The sequence below is a fragment of the Malaya genurostris genome, chromosome 1 (assembly GCF_030247185.1).
Source record: "Malaya genurostris strain Urasoe2022 chromosome 1, Malgen_1.1, whole genome shotgun sequence".
NCBI lineage: Eukaryota > Metazoa > Arthropoda > Insecta > Diptera > Culicidae > Malaya > Malaya genurostris.
In genome coordinates this window covers 3901718-3920144 of record NC_080570.1, presented here as the reverse complement: position 1 = coordinate 3920144, position 18427 = coordinate 3901718, and the positions used below count along the sequence as shown (strand labels likewise).

The window sequence follows — 18427 nt, the reverse complement described above, 5'->3', positions numbered from 1 at the left end:
CACACACGTACTCAAAAAGGTTAGGCGGTCACAACAGCATGACTGGAAGGGGAGGACAGCAAAATTCAGCATCGATAATAATATTTTCATCCGATAGATTTGGCGTTCCGAAGGGTCGCATGTGTGCGTTGTTGTTATTGTTGTTGTTGTTGCGCAATTTGTACGGCAGAAACTGTATCCGGGGTACAAGTTTCGTGTCACGTAGTTCTATCAATATGGCATCAGGTGTTGGAAATGACCTATTCGGCAGTTCGGCGAATCGAAAAAAAAATTTCTCAGTAGGCTGTGCTTACGGTTTCACGCTGAACAGGCGGATAGGAGCGTTTCTATTTTTCGTTGCCAGAAACTTTGATGTTTGTTTCATTTTGATAAATTGTTACACATTTTAGGTACTGTTTTACTGAAGAACGACTTTTGCTGTTAGCGAAATTGAATATTGCTGTTGATGGGGGCAACTGGTTTAAGGAGAAAAAAATCCTTCTTAAACCACCTAGTAGTGCGATAATGCCATTCTCTTGCCGGTCAAAAAGTCTAATTAAAACATTTGTAAGATGCTATCCTCGGCCGTTAGTGTTGTGAGTTTATTAAATAACCTAATAATAGGTTTCAAACGAGTCTGTCTTTCGAAATTGATTTTTTCATATCCGAGAAATTGTGTTGCATTGAAAAAAAAACTGGGATTTGTCGGTTATGTCATCGAACCGAAACTATTCGCCATAACCCTTCCAAATGTGATAGACATTGTTAGCTTTCATATAAGTTTATCGAAATTCGTTGAGTCATCTGCGAAAAAATTCAGCGGGGATGAACAATGTTCGGTTAGTCGGTTATGTCACTTATACTATTATATCTTCAGAACCAGACGTGATTTTCGAACTTCATCCACAATTCAATAGTAGCTTTCAAACGAGCCTATGCTGGTTGAAATCGGTTAAACCATCTCTGGAAAACTGAAGAAAAAAAAACAACGCGTTTTGTCGCTTATGTCACTTATACCACTACATCTCCGGAACCGGAAGTGTCAGCCATTTGATCTTCGAACTGGATCAATAGTATGGAATCGCTCGGTTGAAGAATGTCCCGTTCAATTTAAGGTCGAATAACTAGCTACAACATGTCACCGAGCGTTATCGTGATGCAAATCTACAGACTTTTACCAGGAATAGCGAAATTGTGGGAATGATTCCGTTCGATTCAGTTATCTAAAACACAAAAAGTAAAGCAAACCCTTTTTTCTGTTTATGTTGTCGAGAAACTGACAAAGGATTTTAACGAAATTGATCTAAAATTGAAGAAATGGCTGCATGTTTCATAAAAATTGATCGTTTTCATAATATTTTATGTGTTGTAAAATAAAAAAAATGACATTTGTTAGTGATTTGATCATCCAAAAATGGCACACCTAGTAGTTTGTATGCATGATAAATATAATTTTCTCTTAAATTGCTTGTTTTATCAGACATCCGGTATATTCATTCATCAAACATCATTCAGTACTTTTCTCCAAAAAAATGTTGGTTGACTGCATCTGAGTTTTATTATCTGTTACATTTTAATTGCATTTTTCCGGTCTATGAATGAATTCATGGAACCAATCTGAGCATCAGGATTCTAAAATTCAGGTGCCAAATTCAAATATGGAAAAAATCAACCGTCCAATTAAAATTGAATCGCTCTGCTGAAGAATATCCCATCCGAAGCTGCAACATGTGGCCGAACGTTGTCGTGATGGAAATCTAGAAACTTTTGCCTGTGTTCACATTATGTTCATCTTTCTTTCAATACCCAAACGAATTGATTGACTTCGATACAATGGTCGTTCATAGGTTTGATCACTCGGTAGCAGTTACATCGTATACGATACCTTTGTCATTTCACCACATCAATTTAGGAACCTCTAATAAATTCATCTTTCGTCACTAGAGGCAATACAATGCAAAAACGTCACTTGAGGAACTCCTCGCGGTCATTCCACGGCGTTGTTCGATATTTTCCGGTATCACTTCGTGCGGCATCCGATTTCCAACCTTTTGTATCCTACTTTTCAATCCAGGTACAAAGACTTTTCGTTTCTAGGTACTGTATTAAAATTGTCTTTATGTAGCACAAATCGTCATGCAGAAAAGCTTCTTATCCCAATTTTTCTAATAACAATGCACTTTCGAAGAGCTCCTTTCCTTAAAATGACCACAACACTCGCAACTATTTATTCCGTTCCATTATTTTGCAGGAAGAAACGGTAGGCGTTGGCCTCACTTTTTCCATATCTAAGAAAGAAGCAATACCTTTTGCAATTGCCCCTAATTTATCTTCCTCTAGAAGAGGGGGAAACAATGAAAAAGGACCGATACAGTGATGCCAACATCTTGACAGATAACAGATCGACAAAAATGCACAAGAAAATTCGACGCCATCTGTGGCAAAATACTGGAATCTATTTTACCTCTAGATTTAGAAACTCTTAAGAAATCGAAAACATTGCATTTATTCCTGAGAACAAACAGGGAAGCTTCCGATGCAAACTTACTCTGTTAAATCGGAAGACATTGTTAGACTAGTTCAAAAACATAGCATTTCCAGAAAGCGGCGACTAGTTCAAAGTCAAGGCATTTACTACTTACTTGAGAAGTTTTATAGAATTCGAAAGTTTTTGTACGTTTTCAAGCCGCTCACTGTTCGTTCGTCAGTTCCACAATTACGATCGCTAATCAATATTCTAAAAATCTTCCCAGGGCTGGACTTGAACATACGACAACTAGTTGTACCTTATGCATTGAACCGCCAACCCGTTTTTTAATTTTTTCAATACTTACTGAATACGTCAATTAAATGCTTGATAAATACAACTTATTTATCCGTCGAACACTTTTCGAGAATAAAAAAATGAACCGAAAAAATCATATTATCTAGACGTCTCTTATTTTTTTTATTTAACTTAAGTTTAAAGCCCATATTAGTAGTTAATTTGATTGGTGTGAACATAGAAGTAAAAAAGTTACAACTAAAATATTTTATAGGCATTTTCCAGCTTGAAGTTCCTGATGAATAAACAAACAACAAGAATACGTTTCTACACATAAAAAGCAATAATTTTACTCACTGTGAGCCTGATTCTCAATAAATATCGTCATTTCAACAAGTCTACAGATAAAATAACTGTACTCCTGTATAAAACATATAACCGCCTGTAATTTATGGAAATAGTGTCCGAAGTATTAGATTTTTAGAACTACTTCTTCGACATCTTTTTTTAGTACAAATAACAATTTCTGAGCTAAAGCGATAAGAAGAAATAAGCACAATGAATAAACACATTGCTTTTGCCCTGTAAAATTATATTCTGGTAATTGATTGGCTATTTTTCAACTAGAACATGCAAATTCTTGAAAATAAATAAAATAACTGAAAATTCCGTTGTTCTAAAATTATGTACAACTATTATGAGAGACCTTAGTTTTTCGGTAAATATTTTAACTCTTAAAGAAGTGTTCAACTTTTTTTTTCAGTATATATTTATTTTGAAGTGCTCAATCGATTTCCAATAACATTTTCATAATTATAACGATTTAAAAAATTTTCACGCAAAAGTTCAGGCCTTTTATCAAAAAATTAGTCTTGAGTCAAAATGGTCAGTCTACCGTAAAAAAAAACATGGTTATTGGCTTAATTTCGACTCAAAAGTTTGCCGACTAATGCCCTATAGGATTGTTTGAAAAGTTAACGTAGGACTATACAACTTTTTCCAAATTATCGGTTAATGTTTTATTCGAATGTTCGGGTCGCATTTTTTTTTGAGTTCTATACAAAATAAACCAAGGCTTAAAGAATTGTGGATGTCCTGAAAAGTTTAGTTTTAGTTTGTTGATATTGGTGATGGGAGGTGCGGATATAGATCATTCTACTACACAGTCTACTTGACGAAGGTCCTTAAAATAGCATTAAGCTTTATATGGAAAGGGGGCATGCAACGGCCCTACATTAATTAATTAGTGCAATACAGGGTCCGGCACTCGAAGTGTAACCAACTTCAGACCGCTCGCGCAGCTGACGTATGGGCATCAGCTCTCTAGAAATTTGCTAAATGACAGTTCGGAGTTGTATTGTTTACAAGCGCAAGAAAGCATTTTGCCAAAAGTGAACGCGAAAAAAAAAATTGAGAGAGCGAAGGAGTTGCTTCGTTTGGCCGAAAGCGGTCAATTTCCGAACATTGTATTTTCTGACGAGAAAATTTTTCCAATTGAGCAATTCGTAAACTCTCAAAACGATAGGGTTTACTTGACCGACCGTTCATACGAGAACTTGAGTCATCGATTGGCCACCAGGAGGCAGCACCCACACCAGATAATGGTTTGGGCCGCTGTAACCGCAGATGGGCGCTCTCAAATCGTTTTCATCGAGCCTGGCGTCAAGGTAAATGCGACATATTATCGGGAAAGTATTCTGGAGGTTGCTTTGAAGCCGTGGGCAGACAAACATTTCGGTGGCAGACCATGGACATTTCAGCAGGACTCGGCACCGTCTCACAAAGCTCGAGTGAACCAAGAATGGCTGAAAAACAACGTTCCGAACTTCATCATGTCCACACAATGACTCTCGAATTCACCAGATGCGAATCCAATGGATTATTCTCTTTGGGCCATTTTGGAGAGCAAAGTCCGAACTAAAAGATACACCAGTCTCGAGGCGCTGAAAAAAATTATTGTCCGCGAGTGGGCCAAAATACCTGCAAGTCACATTCGGGCGATTCGTTTTTTGACCGTCTCAAGGCCATAGTCAAGACAAAAGCTGGTCATATCGAGCAAAAGTGAATTGATTCTGAATTTTGTATTATTTTTACACATTTTGTACTTTGAATTAAGTAAAAGTAATTTTCCAAACTGAATTTATGGCCTTTTTAATTGGTTACACTTCGAGTGCCGGACCCTGTATAATAAGATATAAATGATAGTACCAAGTGTGTGTTTATAGTATCGAGAAAAAAATCCCGTGTTATGACCTCAATTTAATCAGTAAATGGTGACAACCATAGACATAATCCACATTGCGTTGGAATAAAATCGAAACAGATAAAAGTTGTTCAGCATTTTTCTCATATGTGAAGAATCAACAGAATTCTGGTGGAAATGAGTAACTTTTTTTCGGCGCTAATGAATCATTTGATAAAACTACTTAGAAACTTTACTAATATTTCAGATGGAAATCAATCATGATTTACTTATTTTTTAATTTCTAAAAGCATTTCGTAGATTTTCGTAGATTCATTTGGTGTTATCTCGAAAAAAAGATTTTTGAAAAATATCGATTATGGGAAATGGAAAATTTTGAGTATTTCGAAATCGAAAAAAATGTGTTGATGCCAAATGTCTTAGAATTACATGAAACGTCGAGATTTTGTGTTATCTCGAGGAAAAAAAAAGAAAAATATTGACTCTGGGACTTGAAAAATGTTTGAGAATTCTGAAAGTGAAAATTTTATTCTTATGCTAAATGTCTTAGAATGCTTGAAAAGTCATGAAAATAAAAATATAAATTTCTTGAGGAAATTCGACTGGGATTTGGAAAAAGTTTTAGATTTCCGATATCGAAAAACAAATGTTGATGCAAAATGCCATGTATTTAAATGAAACGTCGAGATTTGGTGTTATACAGAAAATTTTTTTTTGCGAAAAATCGACTCTCTGGAATTTTCAAAATTTTTTAGATTTCCGAAATTGAATTTTTCAAAATAAAAATTTTGAGGATTCCGAAATCGAACAAAATGTGCTTACCCACATCCGATATGGTTCAAATTTTGCGTAGGGACTGTTTTGAGATGTTTAAACCTTCACGAAATTAGTGATGACCGCTAAATATTGGCACCCTATTACACAGTCCACTTGATGAAGGCAGTTAAAAGATCATCAAGCTTCATATGGAAAGGGGGCATGCAACGACCCTGCATTCATTAATTAGTACCATCTTTCCCAGTCGTCGCATATCAACAGATATCAATAATATTTATAGTATCAAGAAAGAACCCATGTTAGGGCCAACATTTAATCAGCAAATGGTGACAACCATAGACATTATGGAATCGAAAAAGTTGACTCTGTACCGATAAAACAACACACCCATCAAATACAATCCCGTACTGGATAATGATAATAATAACACAGTACTCATAGGGCAATAAAAATTTTCAACAAGATCCTCTTATCGTCTTCATCCACTTTGTCAGTGTACCGACGATGATAATCATGACGACGACGACGGCGATTGACGACCTCGAGTCAATTTCAATCACCGTCTTTCAGAGAAACCGTTTTCCAAGCGACTACGCTCGATTGACAGTTTTGAACTTCTTCTCCGTATAGCCCAGCAGACGGCGGTATTTCTGTGTGTTTTCATCGTACAACCCACCGAAAAATTCTGCAATGGATTAAAAGATCGATTCCGGTTTTCTGTTCGTCAACCGGAACCGGTCAATTGGAATCAATTCGTTCTGTTTATTCCGATGCCCCAAAATATGATAGGTACGTTTTATATCGACTGTTCGTTGAAACCTAGCCGCCCCCTGGTTAGTGTGGGAAGGAAAGGGAAGTTGTGAGTCATGCAGGATGCGTCCCCGCTTTGAAATGAAGCGAAATGCAGATGAAAATGGCAGCAACAGTTTGGAATTTCTCTCGACAATTCTATCGAACTGCGTTTATGTGTACTTTGTCAATCGATTTGTTTTTATTTGTTTGGTTTGTTTTTTTTTTCTTCTGTTCTTTCCTTTTTCTATATGACTCTTTACAATATTTAACAAACAGTTTCTCTGGATGTATGAGTGTTCTTTTTTTTTTGCTTTAAATTTATTTTCACATGGATGGTTTTATGATGAATGAATGGACTGTGGACGACTTTAAATCAAGAATTGGACAGCCACTTTCGAAATGGGTTAATATGGATGATGAGTTCAAGAGTCGCATTTCGCTCGGTTCCATCATTCTCTAGCATCAAAAGAGATAGAATAACTTACAGCACGATAGAGTTTAGTTTAGCAATAGTTTTCGATAAGGTAAGGAAGTTATGATACTTTTTTGTGTTAGTCGTTTTGTAGGTTGGGTTTTGGGCTTAGAGATATGTGTTTTGTATTTTTTTTTCTTTTGCTTCTTTTCTCAGGATGAAATGTTAAAAATTTGTTTGCCTATCCTAGTGGAATTTGGAAAAACTTGACAGTAATAGGAAATCAAAAACAAAATGCAAATGAAAGAATAGAAAGTATGGAAAATATAATTCATGGAATTACGCTGAAACAGAAAAATTTGCTCGGAAAATTTGTTGTTAGTCCAAAAAACTGGAACCAATACGAGCACAAAAGTCTCAATCTTACTAACAACAATTCTTTGTAAGTTTATTTTTGACCTTCTGAGATTAATCATCGCACTTCTTCACTGCGTCACTTTTTTTTTCTCTCCCTTGCTGCTATTGCCATCATTTTTTTTATAAACACTTATAAAAAATATTTTTTGTGTGTGCATTATTCCCTCGTTTGCTATCATCATAATACACGCTTTTTTCTGTTATTTTTCTTCTGTTCTCATAACCTCATTTGCTTCTATCGAATACATAATCGAAGTCTTAGTAAGTTTTTTTCCTTTCTTAATCGAAATGGACGAGTACGTTTTGAAAATTGTATTTTTATTAGACTACTGGTAGAAAAAACGAACGTTTATCGAACACGAATAATAAATAATATCTAAAACGTTCAGATCTCAGTAATACTTCTTAACATTTTTTTTTTGGTTTGGTTTGATTTTGCCTTCAGACGAGTATTAGTTGGTTTTTGATTTGTTTTTAAATAAAAAATATAACACCACAAATATTTGGTTAACTTAGTTTGCCGTAAATTAATTTGCTTCCGAAATCGAACAACTTCAACCACCCATTTACTTGACTAATGCGAAATATCCAAGACGCTTGGGGGGGTTGGGAGGTGTTAAAACACAGAAGCTACTATCAATGAAACCGTCTCCTATGTTTTTTGTTTAGTACTCCCACACCTGCAAGAGGGGTTTGTTGTTAAGAGGTCGATCCAGTTTTGGGAAAGCAGTTTAGGAAAGAAAGAAAAAAAAAGACGAATAAAAATTGCCCGTTAGATTGATTATGAATTAGTTCCGTGGGAAATCCCATCCGCTCTAGCTTGAGCTAAGCTTAATATGAAATGAAAATAATATTCGAGATGACTTACCGGGTGGCCTGCTTTGCCGACAGGACCGACAGGACCCGAGTCGCCGCGCATTCCCATGGGGCCCTGGAAAAGAGAAATAGAGAAAAACAAAAATCAGTCTCCGGCACTCGATCCAACTTCATAAACCGAACACCTACCGGCAGTCCCATCGGTCCGTAATCTCCCTTCTGTCCCTTCTCGCCTCGGTCACCCTTCTTGCCGTCGTACCCCCGGGGACCAGGTGGACCGGTGTGTCCAATCGGTCCGGGAGATCCCGGAGGACCCGGTGGACCATAAACCACTTCCCGGTACGGTTCATCGGCCATTCCTTCGTGATCCTGTCGTCGTCGCATTTTCCTAAACTTCTGGGAAAGCCATTAAAGTTAGACTAGACCTAGAATAACTACTGGAAGCGAGAGAGGGAATACTTACGGAATCGCCTCGATCACCTTTGTCACCTTTGACGCCAGGATAGCCGGGAGGGCCCGGAAGACCGGGCGGACCCATCAAACCAGGTGGACCAATATCTCCCGGGTCACCTTTTTCCCCTGGTGGTCCCTGGTAGCCTGGAAGTCCGGGCGGACCTTCAACACCTGCGAATGAAACTTGTTTCAAACCGAAGCTCAAATCGTGATTCAAAAAAAAATACGAACCGGGTTCACCCGGCATTCCATCCAGGCCACGTGGTCCCAACGATCCTGGTGCTCCGGCTTCACCGGATTCACCCTTCTGTCCCGGTAGACCATCCCGTCCCGGGAGACCCGGTGGACCAGGTTGACCCGGTGGACCACGGAACTGAGCCAACATCGCTTCATCATAGTCATCGTCTTTACCGGGGCCCTACAGGAGAAACAAAAGAGAAAAAAAAACAATTTCACAATATAAGTGACCATAAAACATCGAACGGATCACGTGTAAATGGATTCACATGAATCATGCATCGGAAGGGGGTCTCTTCTTCTGGTCGTCGCGTCGTTTCGTTGTCCGTAGTGCGTCGACAGTGGTTGACGGAAAGTGTTCGGCTACCAACGGCGAAAACATTAAAATAAATGTTTCTAACAAATAATACAACAAAAAAGCGTGGCATTTCGAGTGTCGCCCCTGGGATCGGTTGACGTGCGATTAATTTGCACCGTTTTTTCGCCGAACGTAGGTTGTGGCGACGGTAAAAGGGAAAAAAATATGAACACTAGACTCGCCGCGCATTCCCAACACAGTAGGCGCTAAAGCGACGACCTCCCTTCGACTCGTCTGGTCTGCTGCGATTATTGTCTGTGGCGATGATGATGATGATGATGACGTTTCTTTCGCCGATTGCTGCGATCAACTTTTTCGTCCGTTTCATTTTTTTGTTTGGTTTTTAAATCGTTCAGCACTTCTCGTTACCAACGTCGAATTCTCTACGGCGTCAGATGCTGTCAGATTCTTCCCGGTTCTGGTCTCGATTTTCCGTTCGTTCGGCGGTTGGTTATGTACAGCGCACGTGCTAACCAACAGAGCAGCATATTCAGCAAATTTATTGCAAAAATAACTACCAACCAAGTATGTTCTCGGTTTTGTATTATTCATGGACAGCCCATGTTCGTGTGTCTGTTTGTTATTTCTTTCGTACTTTTTTTTTGTTCACTCTGCCGATACACACGTCTGTGCTGCCAAGAAGAATTTCCATCGAGATGCTGATTTTAAGTCCTGGTTCTCGTCAAATCATTCGAATCTTCGAGTGAATAGACTGCTAAGAGAATATGCTTATTTATTGTACCTTTTTCCTGGTTTCTCTTAATATAGAATTTGGAACAGAACTTGTTCCAGCAATCTGCGTTTAGGGTGGAAAAATCCACCGTCAAACCTATTTGTTACTGCGTTTTCAAGGTATGAACTCAAATTGCAAATCAAAATAGTAAACATATTCGTGGAAAATGTGTAAATTGGACAGAAAAACACACATAAGATACAGAAAAACATAAAAAATACACATAAGAAACAAGAGATAGAAAAACAAAAAGTAAAAAGAAAAAGACAGTAAAAATAAGAAATAAAATCTATGAAAAATTTAAACAGAAAGTAACTAATGATAATACCAAAACGTGAAACTTACAAAAAGTAAATTCCTCGTGATTTTCTATTAGAATGATTAAAGAAAAAAAGATAGTTATCTTAAACACAGATAAAAACATTAACTAAAAATTGTGAAAAATTTAATTAAAAATTAGAGACGAATGCAAAAAAACTGCAATGCATAAGCGAATAAATCAAATAGAAAAGTTAACATTTTTTACATTTCTTGTTTTAAATTCTTTTTTTCAATGTTTTTCTCATGCATTCACTGACGAATGTTGAATTATTTAGCAGGTTTTTAGTCAGCACTCGGTTGAAATGGATATTTTAGTTTCAACACCCAACGTTTCCACACCTGTTGGTTTTGCGTCTTTCTCAGGGGAAAAATAAACTTTTTTCTTTACCCCGAAGAAAACCCAACTCAATAGCGTTGAAACTGAAAAAAAACATTCGTTTCAATCCACTATTGACTGAAAATTCGCTGAATGACTCAACGTTCTAAAGAATCCTGATGAAAGGTTTCCAAATTAGCATTCACTAAATTTTGTATTTAAGCATAGAGAATGTTAATATTTTCCCATTTTCCTTTATCTTGAAAATTTAACCTATTGCATGTTGCCTTTTTTGTATTTCCCTATTCACTTCGATGCTTCGAACACCCGTTTTTCTATTGATTGTGTTTTAATACTTTTTATACTTTTTCTATTTTTTATAATTTTTAATACTTTTTATACTTTTCATACCTTTTATATGTTTTAAACTATTTATACTTTTTATCTTCTTTATAATAAAAAGTATATTTATTTTTTATACTTTTCATGCTTTTTATACTTTTTATACTGTTCATACTGTTTACACTTTTTAGACTTTTAATCAGTGCTTAAATTTGTCACGCATTCTCAATGGAAGAAACCATTCCAGCAGTCTCATTTTCAATGTTTTACTGTCTCATTCGTAAATGACCGACACCAGAACAAACGAAGAGAGACGAAGCATTTTCGTTTCTCATCGAAACAATGAGAGAGCATATTTGCCAACGTCACTATTTCCTCTGAGACAAGACGAAACCAAACCAACGTCTTCAGGTAGCAACAGCAGAATTTCAATTCTCATTCTTTTATCGATGTATTGAAAATATGTGACGCTTGGCTATAAAAAATGAGTAAACTATGGCAAATCGGAGTAATTACATCCCAGAACTTCTTTGGAAACCAAAACTACTACAAATTCGAGCACCAACAGTTAAAACTAATTATGGAACCTTTTTCTGTCGTTTTCAATTCTCGCAGCTTTGGTTAACAATTTTTCACTGAAAACTGCAAATGACTGAAAGGGCAAATGAAAGAAAAAACACAATTTTGAAACTACTGTCCCGCTTATGTCATTGACTGGACATGGATTTCGTTCTCATAGTTTGCAAGTTAATTTTTATACTTTTTATACTGTTTATACTTTTAATACCTTTTATATTTTTTATACTTTTTATACTTTTTAGTCTTTTTGACTTTTCATAAATTTTATACTTTTTATAATTTTTATACTATTTTTGTATTCTCTATGCTTTTTAAACTTTTTATACTTTTTATACTTCTTATTTTTTTATACTTTTTATACTTTTCATACTTTTTATACTTTCATACTTTTTACTTTTTATATTTTTTATACTTTTTATACTTTTTATACTTTTTATACTTTTTATACTTTTTATACTTTTTATACTTTTATACTTTTTTTACTTTTTATAATTTTTATACTTTTTATACTTTTTATACCTCTTACATTTTTTATACTTTTTATACTTTTTACACTGTTTATACTTTTTATACTTTTGATACTTTTTATCCATTTTATACTTTTTACACCTTTTATACTTATTACTCTTTTTATACTTTTTATACTTGTGATAATTTTGATACTTTTTATACTATTTATACTGTTTTTGAATTTCCGTTGAAGCACATTTTTTAATTTTGCTGCTCTCCGGTACTCCGATTGGCCTATGTTTTTGCTTTCGCATTCTCGTATTATCCTATATTATGTTTTTTTTACTTCATTTTTGTAATTTGTTTTGTCTTGTTTCCCAGTTTTATGTTCTGGTTTTCTTATTTCCGCATTCCATTGATTTCTGAATTTTACACAAGTCTGATTTTTCCAACTCTTTTATTTTCTAATTTTGCTATACTCGTCAGTCTCATTTTATATTATTTTGGCATATTTGTATTTATGCATTATTGTATTTTAACATTTTCCTGAAATAAAAATTCGAATTAAAATATATAAAAATGATTTTACTTTCGTAGTGTCCCATTTCAGTTTAATTTTTTTAATTTTAATAAACAAATGTTTCAAATTTAACGTTTCAACGCTATTGGCTACTATTTCTTCTTTACCCCAAAGTAGACCCAAATCAAAAGTGCTAAAACATTCGTACTCTATTTACAGAGAAGTCACTAATTAACTCAACTTAAGTAAGAATCCGGACGAGAGTTTTCCCAAATTAGCATTATTTATGTATTTTAAAATAACCGCCTTTTCGAGTTTTGCTATATTGCCAGTTCCTTTATTTTTATATTCTTATGTTGCTATTTTTGTACTTCCCTTTTTTAGTAATTGTATTTTCGTGTTTCCCTATTTTGTTCTATTCCTGTTCATATGTTTTTTACAGTTCGTCCATTTATGCTTTTCTCATTTTTCAACTGTCTTATGTTTTCCTTTTTCTTAGTTATCTATATTCCTAATTTCTTTCTTCCCGATTATCTTGCTTTATTTTTTTTATGTTTCCGTTTTTTAATATTCTGTTTTTTTTTCAATTGTCCTTGTAATTTCAAATTTTCCTTTGGACCCATTTCTCGTCGGAGTTGACAGCACCTTTATTTATTTCAAAAGTACTTTCCGCATATGTAGACTTCGTCAAAAATAGCCACTTTTCAAACTTTGTTTTTCAAAAATTAATATAGTTTGTTTTTTTATGTAGAAGTCCTTAACTTTTGGAACCGATTTTTCTTAAATGGGTAAAATCGAATCCAACAAATATTTGAACGAATAAATGAACGTTTATTTATCCTCGGATTGAAAATATTCGAAAAAAGTCCACACTGAATTGTACACTGAAAAAATTGATTTAAAAATGGCTACAAAAGTTTTAAAAGAGCTTTGGATAAATATATTTGAAAAAAGTCTACATTTAATTGTACACTGAAAAAAAAATAGATTTAAAAATTTTTAAGTTGATGTTCCAAAAGGAAAAGCTTTAATTCATATAAAAATTCAAATTCAGCAATTATGTTATGTTCCAATGTATGGGCGCATTACAAGATGATATCCTTTGAGAAAAACAAGTGTTCCAAACAAAAAACAGAATCTTAATCTTATTCAATACTGATACTTTTCGCAAGTACCGGAAAACTAGCGGTTAAGTATTGTGAAATCCCCTTCCAAATTCAGACTCATTGAGTTTTTTGATGAGTGACATTCAATTCAGTTTAGTTTTCGTAGAATAGGCACTGATAAAAAATTTCAGTTTGACCAAGAAAAAGTATTGTCAGCAAAACTGTTGTCAGGGAACATAATTACCTACCTTGAGACAAAATTTTATACAAATAAAAAATAGTGATTTTTTAAATCGACATAAAATTTTTGAAATCAATTTTTTTCAGTGTTTCGATTTCGATTTTTTCCTTGTATTTTTAGTCGACAATTTTACTAATTTTATATAAGTAACACATACAACACTTTTTGTAGAGTTTGTCACATACTATCTATTGACTCAACTGTCTATTGTCTCTACTGTCTTTTGTCTCTAATGTCTATTGTCCCTACTGTCTATCTATTTGAATACCGTAAAAAAAATTTCTGTTATAGGTTAAAATATTGTTCTTTCGGCAATCGGCTGCTCAGAGGTTTTCATTTTCCTAAGTTAAAATCTACGTAAAATCGCAACGAGCCTTTGTCCTTCTGTTAAGTATGTGAAACATAAACATTTCCTGTTTAGTAGCAAACTCTTTAGTGTGTTCGTTGAAAAAATCAAATTTGGAGCTTCGTACTACCAAACTACCTCCGAGTGTCAAGTACCGACACTCCAGTTGGTTTGAAAAAGTTTTCAAATTTTCGAGTTATGAGTTTCGTGTTCCACATTGCCACTCCAAGTTCATGTTTTACGCTTTGCGTTCAAAATCCTGATTTCTATAGCAAAACTGCTATCCCGTTTCCAATCCCCAATCAGCCCCATCTTTAGAGCTGTGCTGTGCTGTGCTAGAGTTCGAGCGTACGTACAGTTTTGTCACTTGTTCACGAGTGTCTGTTTCAGTTTATGGACCACTTTTGCTACAGCTGCTTTTCTCCAAACTTTGGTTCATACGATTTCCTACCATCACATGCGAACACAATCTTCTCCCTGGATCTGTTAGAAGCTGATGGTAACAAATTAAAGAGATTCCACCGCCACCGGGATGAGTTCCTCCCGTTCTTCGCGCGGTTGTTGGAATGTCAGACCGACAGCAAACTAATCTCCGGCAGAGGCAGCACCGTTTTTTGTCGCACCTTCGTCTTGTCAGTGCACTTTATTCGATCGCAGTAGACATGTTCGCAGGAAAAGTTTTTCAGCAGACGCCTTTCGGTCACTGGGCGTCGCGTCGTTCGTGCTTGTGCTCCTTTAGGAGCACATTTCTCGGGTTGTTGGGTGCTAAAATTTTCGCTCTGACATGTGCGCCAACAAGCCAGCCGTACGACAGGGGTGTGTTGTGCAGTAAATTAATGTGTGAAAATTAGAATAAAATTAAACTTACCTTTCACCTTTCACACACGGGACGCCTGCTGCGGTCCAGACAGCGCTCGACATTAGTCTCTCTGGGTGTGTGTGTGCGTGAGTGCTTATGTGTGCGACAGTGTGCAGTGGAAAACCCAAAACCAGCCAGAAAATGTGCTAATTGTTACGCTAGAGAAAAACTTAAAGCAGTTTCAAACTACAAACAAACGGGGGGTTATTAAGAATACAAACACACAAAGGGGTTAAACGGGATGGTTCCGGAAACCACCAGCCAACTACGATTAACGCTGAAGCCGACTCTACTTACACAAACATACCTACCTGTCCCGCCGCCGTCGTCGTCGTCGACATTCGCCGTTCCGGTCACGTCCTGCCGTCCCACCAATTCGCATCAATTGCCATTGATTACATATGTCTCTGCCGAAGGCACTGTGAGCAGCGGTGGTACGCCGGACACATCCGCAGATTCACCACACCCCCTCCGATTTTATAGCAGTAAATCAAGTGAAACCACCCCCTTGATGGACCGTCGAGTCCATCTTGTGTGACAACGCGGAGAATGCGCCGACAGACAGGAAGATTAAATTCAATTTTTGTGGCTTCCAGTGGGCTTAATGAAATAAATGTTTGTTGCGGAATGGCGAACGTAAGAGAGAAAGAGAGCGGGAAAAAAAACAGACATAAATCCTCCCCCCGATAGGGAGGGGGGCCTGGTTTGGATGCTTGTTCACCGCTCCATGCTAGATCCGTTCCATGAACCACGAGCGGCGTGCTGTTGGATTATTGGAACAATTTTGCAGCCAATTGGTGGGTCCGTCGGCGGATGGAAAATTCAAAATACTGATGAATGGCCTACTACTACTACTACTACCGGCTACCATTGATGCTGCCCCGTCGAATAAATTGTAGTTGGCCACGATTGCCCGGTTTGTAATGAATCGTTGTGTCACGTGTGTCGATCAGGGCTGGACTCGGGTTCAAATGTTACTAAATTGGCTGTCAGATTTCACGGTTAGTTGAAATCCCATCGATATTAAATTACACCGTTTTACGACTGACCAGTTCAATGTTCGTTCGTCGATTGTACGTTGGGAGGACGGGGAACGGAAACCATTCCCTATCTAATTCAGACGATGTGAACAAACCTGATAACAGCAGTAGCACACGACACAAACGGTGACCAACGACGCTATGTTAGGACAAATGGTGCAAAGCACGCTTATCGCAGAGATTAAAGACTCTTACCTTGAATGGTCCAAAAGCCACCATTAGTGATTCCAAACGAAAGGGTAAGCAATAGAGAGCGAGAGGAGGTTTCACAACAATGTGCGAAAGGCAAAAAAAAAGGGAGAACTTTGCATAAATCATTGCCTTTCGTTCGATATGTAGATTTATTGTCTTTCCACCACCGCTTGGTCGACCCCTCGGTGTGGTACTTAAACAAAGGTACAACAACATCGCAGTAACCCGTGACTTTTCCTGGTGGTGTTTTGTCCACACACACGGCCATCGCCGCCATCGGATGGTGCGATCAAATTTCATCGAGCGTGGCGTCCACCACCACCCCACCAAGACCAAGTCCATATGTTGTCGTTGCACAATCGCTAGAGGACGAGGCGAAGGGGGGGGGGGGGGGGTGTATAGTTCGCACAACGGTAGGGAGCTATCGATTTCTCGCATTACACCAATTGGTGAAATTCCATCGATAGCATAGATATTTCTTTGTCCGAAATGTTGTGTTTCGTGGTGGGGTTTCCAATCGACCGGTAGACTGTAGAAGCTGAACAGAACTACAAACTGGTGGTGGAAAGTAGGGGTGGGGGGCGAGTGCAAATTTATTACCAGTGGTCAGCAGATGGTTGAAATGCGTCGCTTTTCAGGACGTATTTGGTGCAACAGTAGGCGATGCGTACTGCATATTTTAACGGATGTGTTTCGGGTTAATCCGAATTCGGTTGTCTGGAAGGTTTGTGGATTGTTCTGGAGATAAATTATAATATTTTAAAATAGCAAGTTTGCGTTTAAAAATATTATAATTTGTCCAAAAATCCCTACCAAAGGCCGTACTGAAGTTTTGTTGAGGCCGATGGCCAAATTAGACATGAAGCTACAGTGAATCGACGGTCTTGCTCCTAAAAAACAACAAACCCTGGATGTTCCGGTTACCACCCCGGCAAATTGCTCAGATTTTAAACAAATCAACAGATTTTGATTGAAAGAAGTTCCAAGGCAAACCAAAGCTCAATCTCACTCACTACATGGACTGGAAGTCAGAAAAAAGACTGAAAGTACTGAAAATTAACCATTCAAAGATACGTACCGCATAAATAAAACCGCGCAAAAAAATTGCGTGACTTCGAAAATCCGCGAAAAAAAACCGCAAAACTAAAGAAAATTCTTTTTTTGATGCCAAATACCTTAGAAATGCATGAAATGTCCAGATCTTATGTAATTTTTAGTGTTTTGCAATGACTGAGTGGAAACATATATTGGAGAAACCAAATGGATGAAAAAAACAGACAGAAAAGATGATTTATTGGAAATAGATACGCTCAGAGCCAGGACTCGAACCTGCTTTCTTATGCATTCCGTAAATACGCGATACTATTTCGCCACCCTGAACCTTGTTATTAGACACTCTAACACGCAGTCAGACATGGTAAAACGTACATCGAACATGGTCTACATCCTGCCGTCACCCGACCGATATCATACATCCAAACATCTTCTCTGTCCATCAAACATGAGTCTTCTCGCTTTACATCTATTCTTCCGCTCAAGCACTGAGTAGAAGAGTGTATTTATAATCGCTTGCCACCTTTTTAACTGGTACCAGTCGCTGGCTGGACATTTTTTTTTTTGAAAAAAAGTTCTTTCAGACTTAGAAATAGGAAAAAAATTGCAAAACTGTGGTATTTTTATTTATGCCAAATGTCTTACACACTTAAGGCCATCGTCCAAGTACCATGCGCGCGGGTGGTTTTAGGAAATTTTCGATGGAAATTTCGAAAAATTTGACAAAACCAAAAACATACAGACCTTTGAAATACTTTTGTCTATCTACAGGGTGAAAATGACTGGAAAATTCGGAGGATTTTACGAGTCTTATCAAAAATAGCGCTGAAAAAATGAGCTTTTTTTGTAATTTTTCACAATTATTTGAAAAAATAATTCGATGGAATGAAATTTTTTTTTCAAAAAAAACCTCATGCTGGCAACAAGGATCACATTCGGACACATTTTTGAAAAACCTTTTCACGCTTTTCATGGAAAATCAACGAATTTCATATAACCGATTTCGTGGAAATTTTCGAAATTCGTGGATTTTCTATGAAAAGCGTGAAAAGGTTTTCTAAAAATGTGTCCGAATGTAATCTGTGTATCCATAATAAAGTTTATTTGAAAAAAAAAGTTTA

The 18427-nt window shown here is 36.7% G+C and overlaps 1 protein-coding gene across 11 annotated transcripts in view; it reads right to left on the bottom strand.

Annotated features, from left to right (window-relative positions):
- Positions 1 to 18427, bottom strand: part of LOC131430090 (collagen alpha chain CG42342) — a 252292-nt gene that overhangs the window by 39877 nt on the left and 193988 nt on the right. For 9 of the 11 annotated variants that reach the window (XM_058594798.1, XM_058594781.1, XM_058594752.1 and 6 more), the window contains 4 exons: positions 8845 to 9031; positions 8624 to 8784; positions 8350 to 8556; positions 8213 to 8275 (listed from right to left, as the gene is read on the bottom strand). In XM_058594798.1, the coding sequence (XP_058450781.1) occupies positions 8213 to 8275; positions 8350 to 8556; positions 8624 to 8784; positions 8845 to 9031 (618 nt within the window). Of the gene's footprint in view, positions 1 to 6803; positions 8025 to 8212; positions 8276 to 8349; positions 8557 to 8623; positions 8785 to 8844; positions 9032 to 18427 lie in introns of those variants that run through there. The other 2 variants (XM_058594841.1, XM_058594805.1) reach the window with 2 other exon arrangements.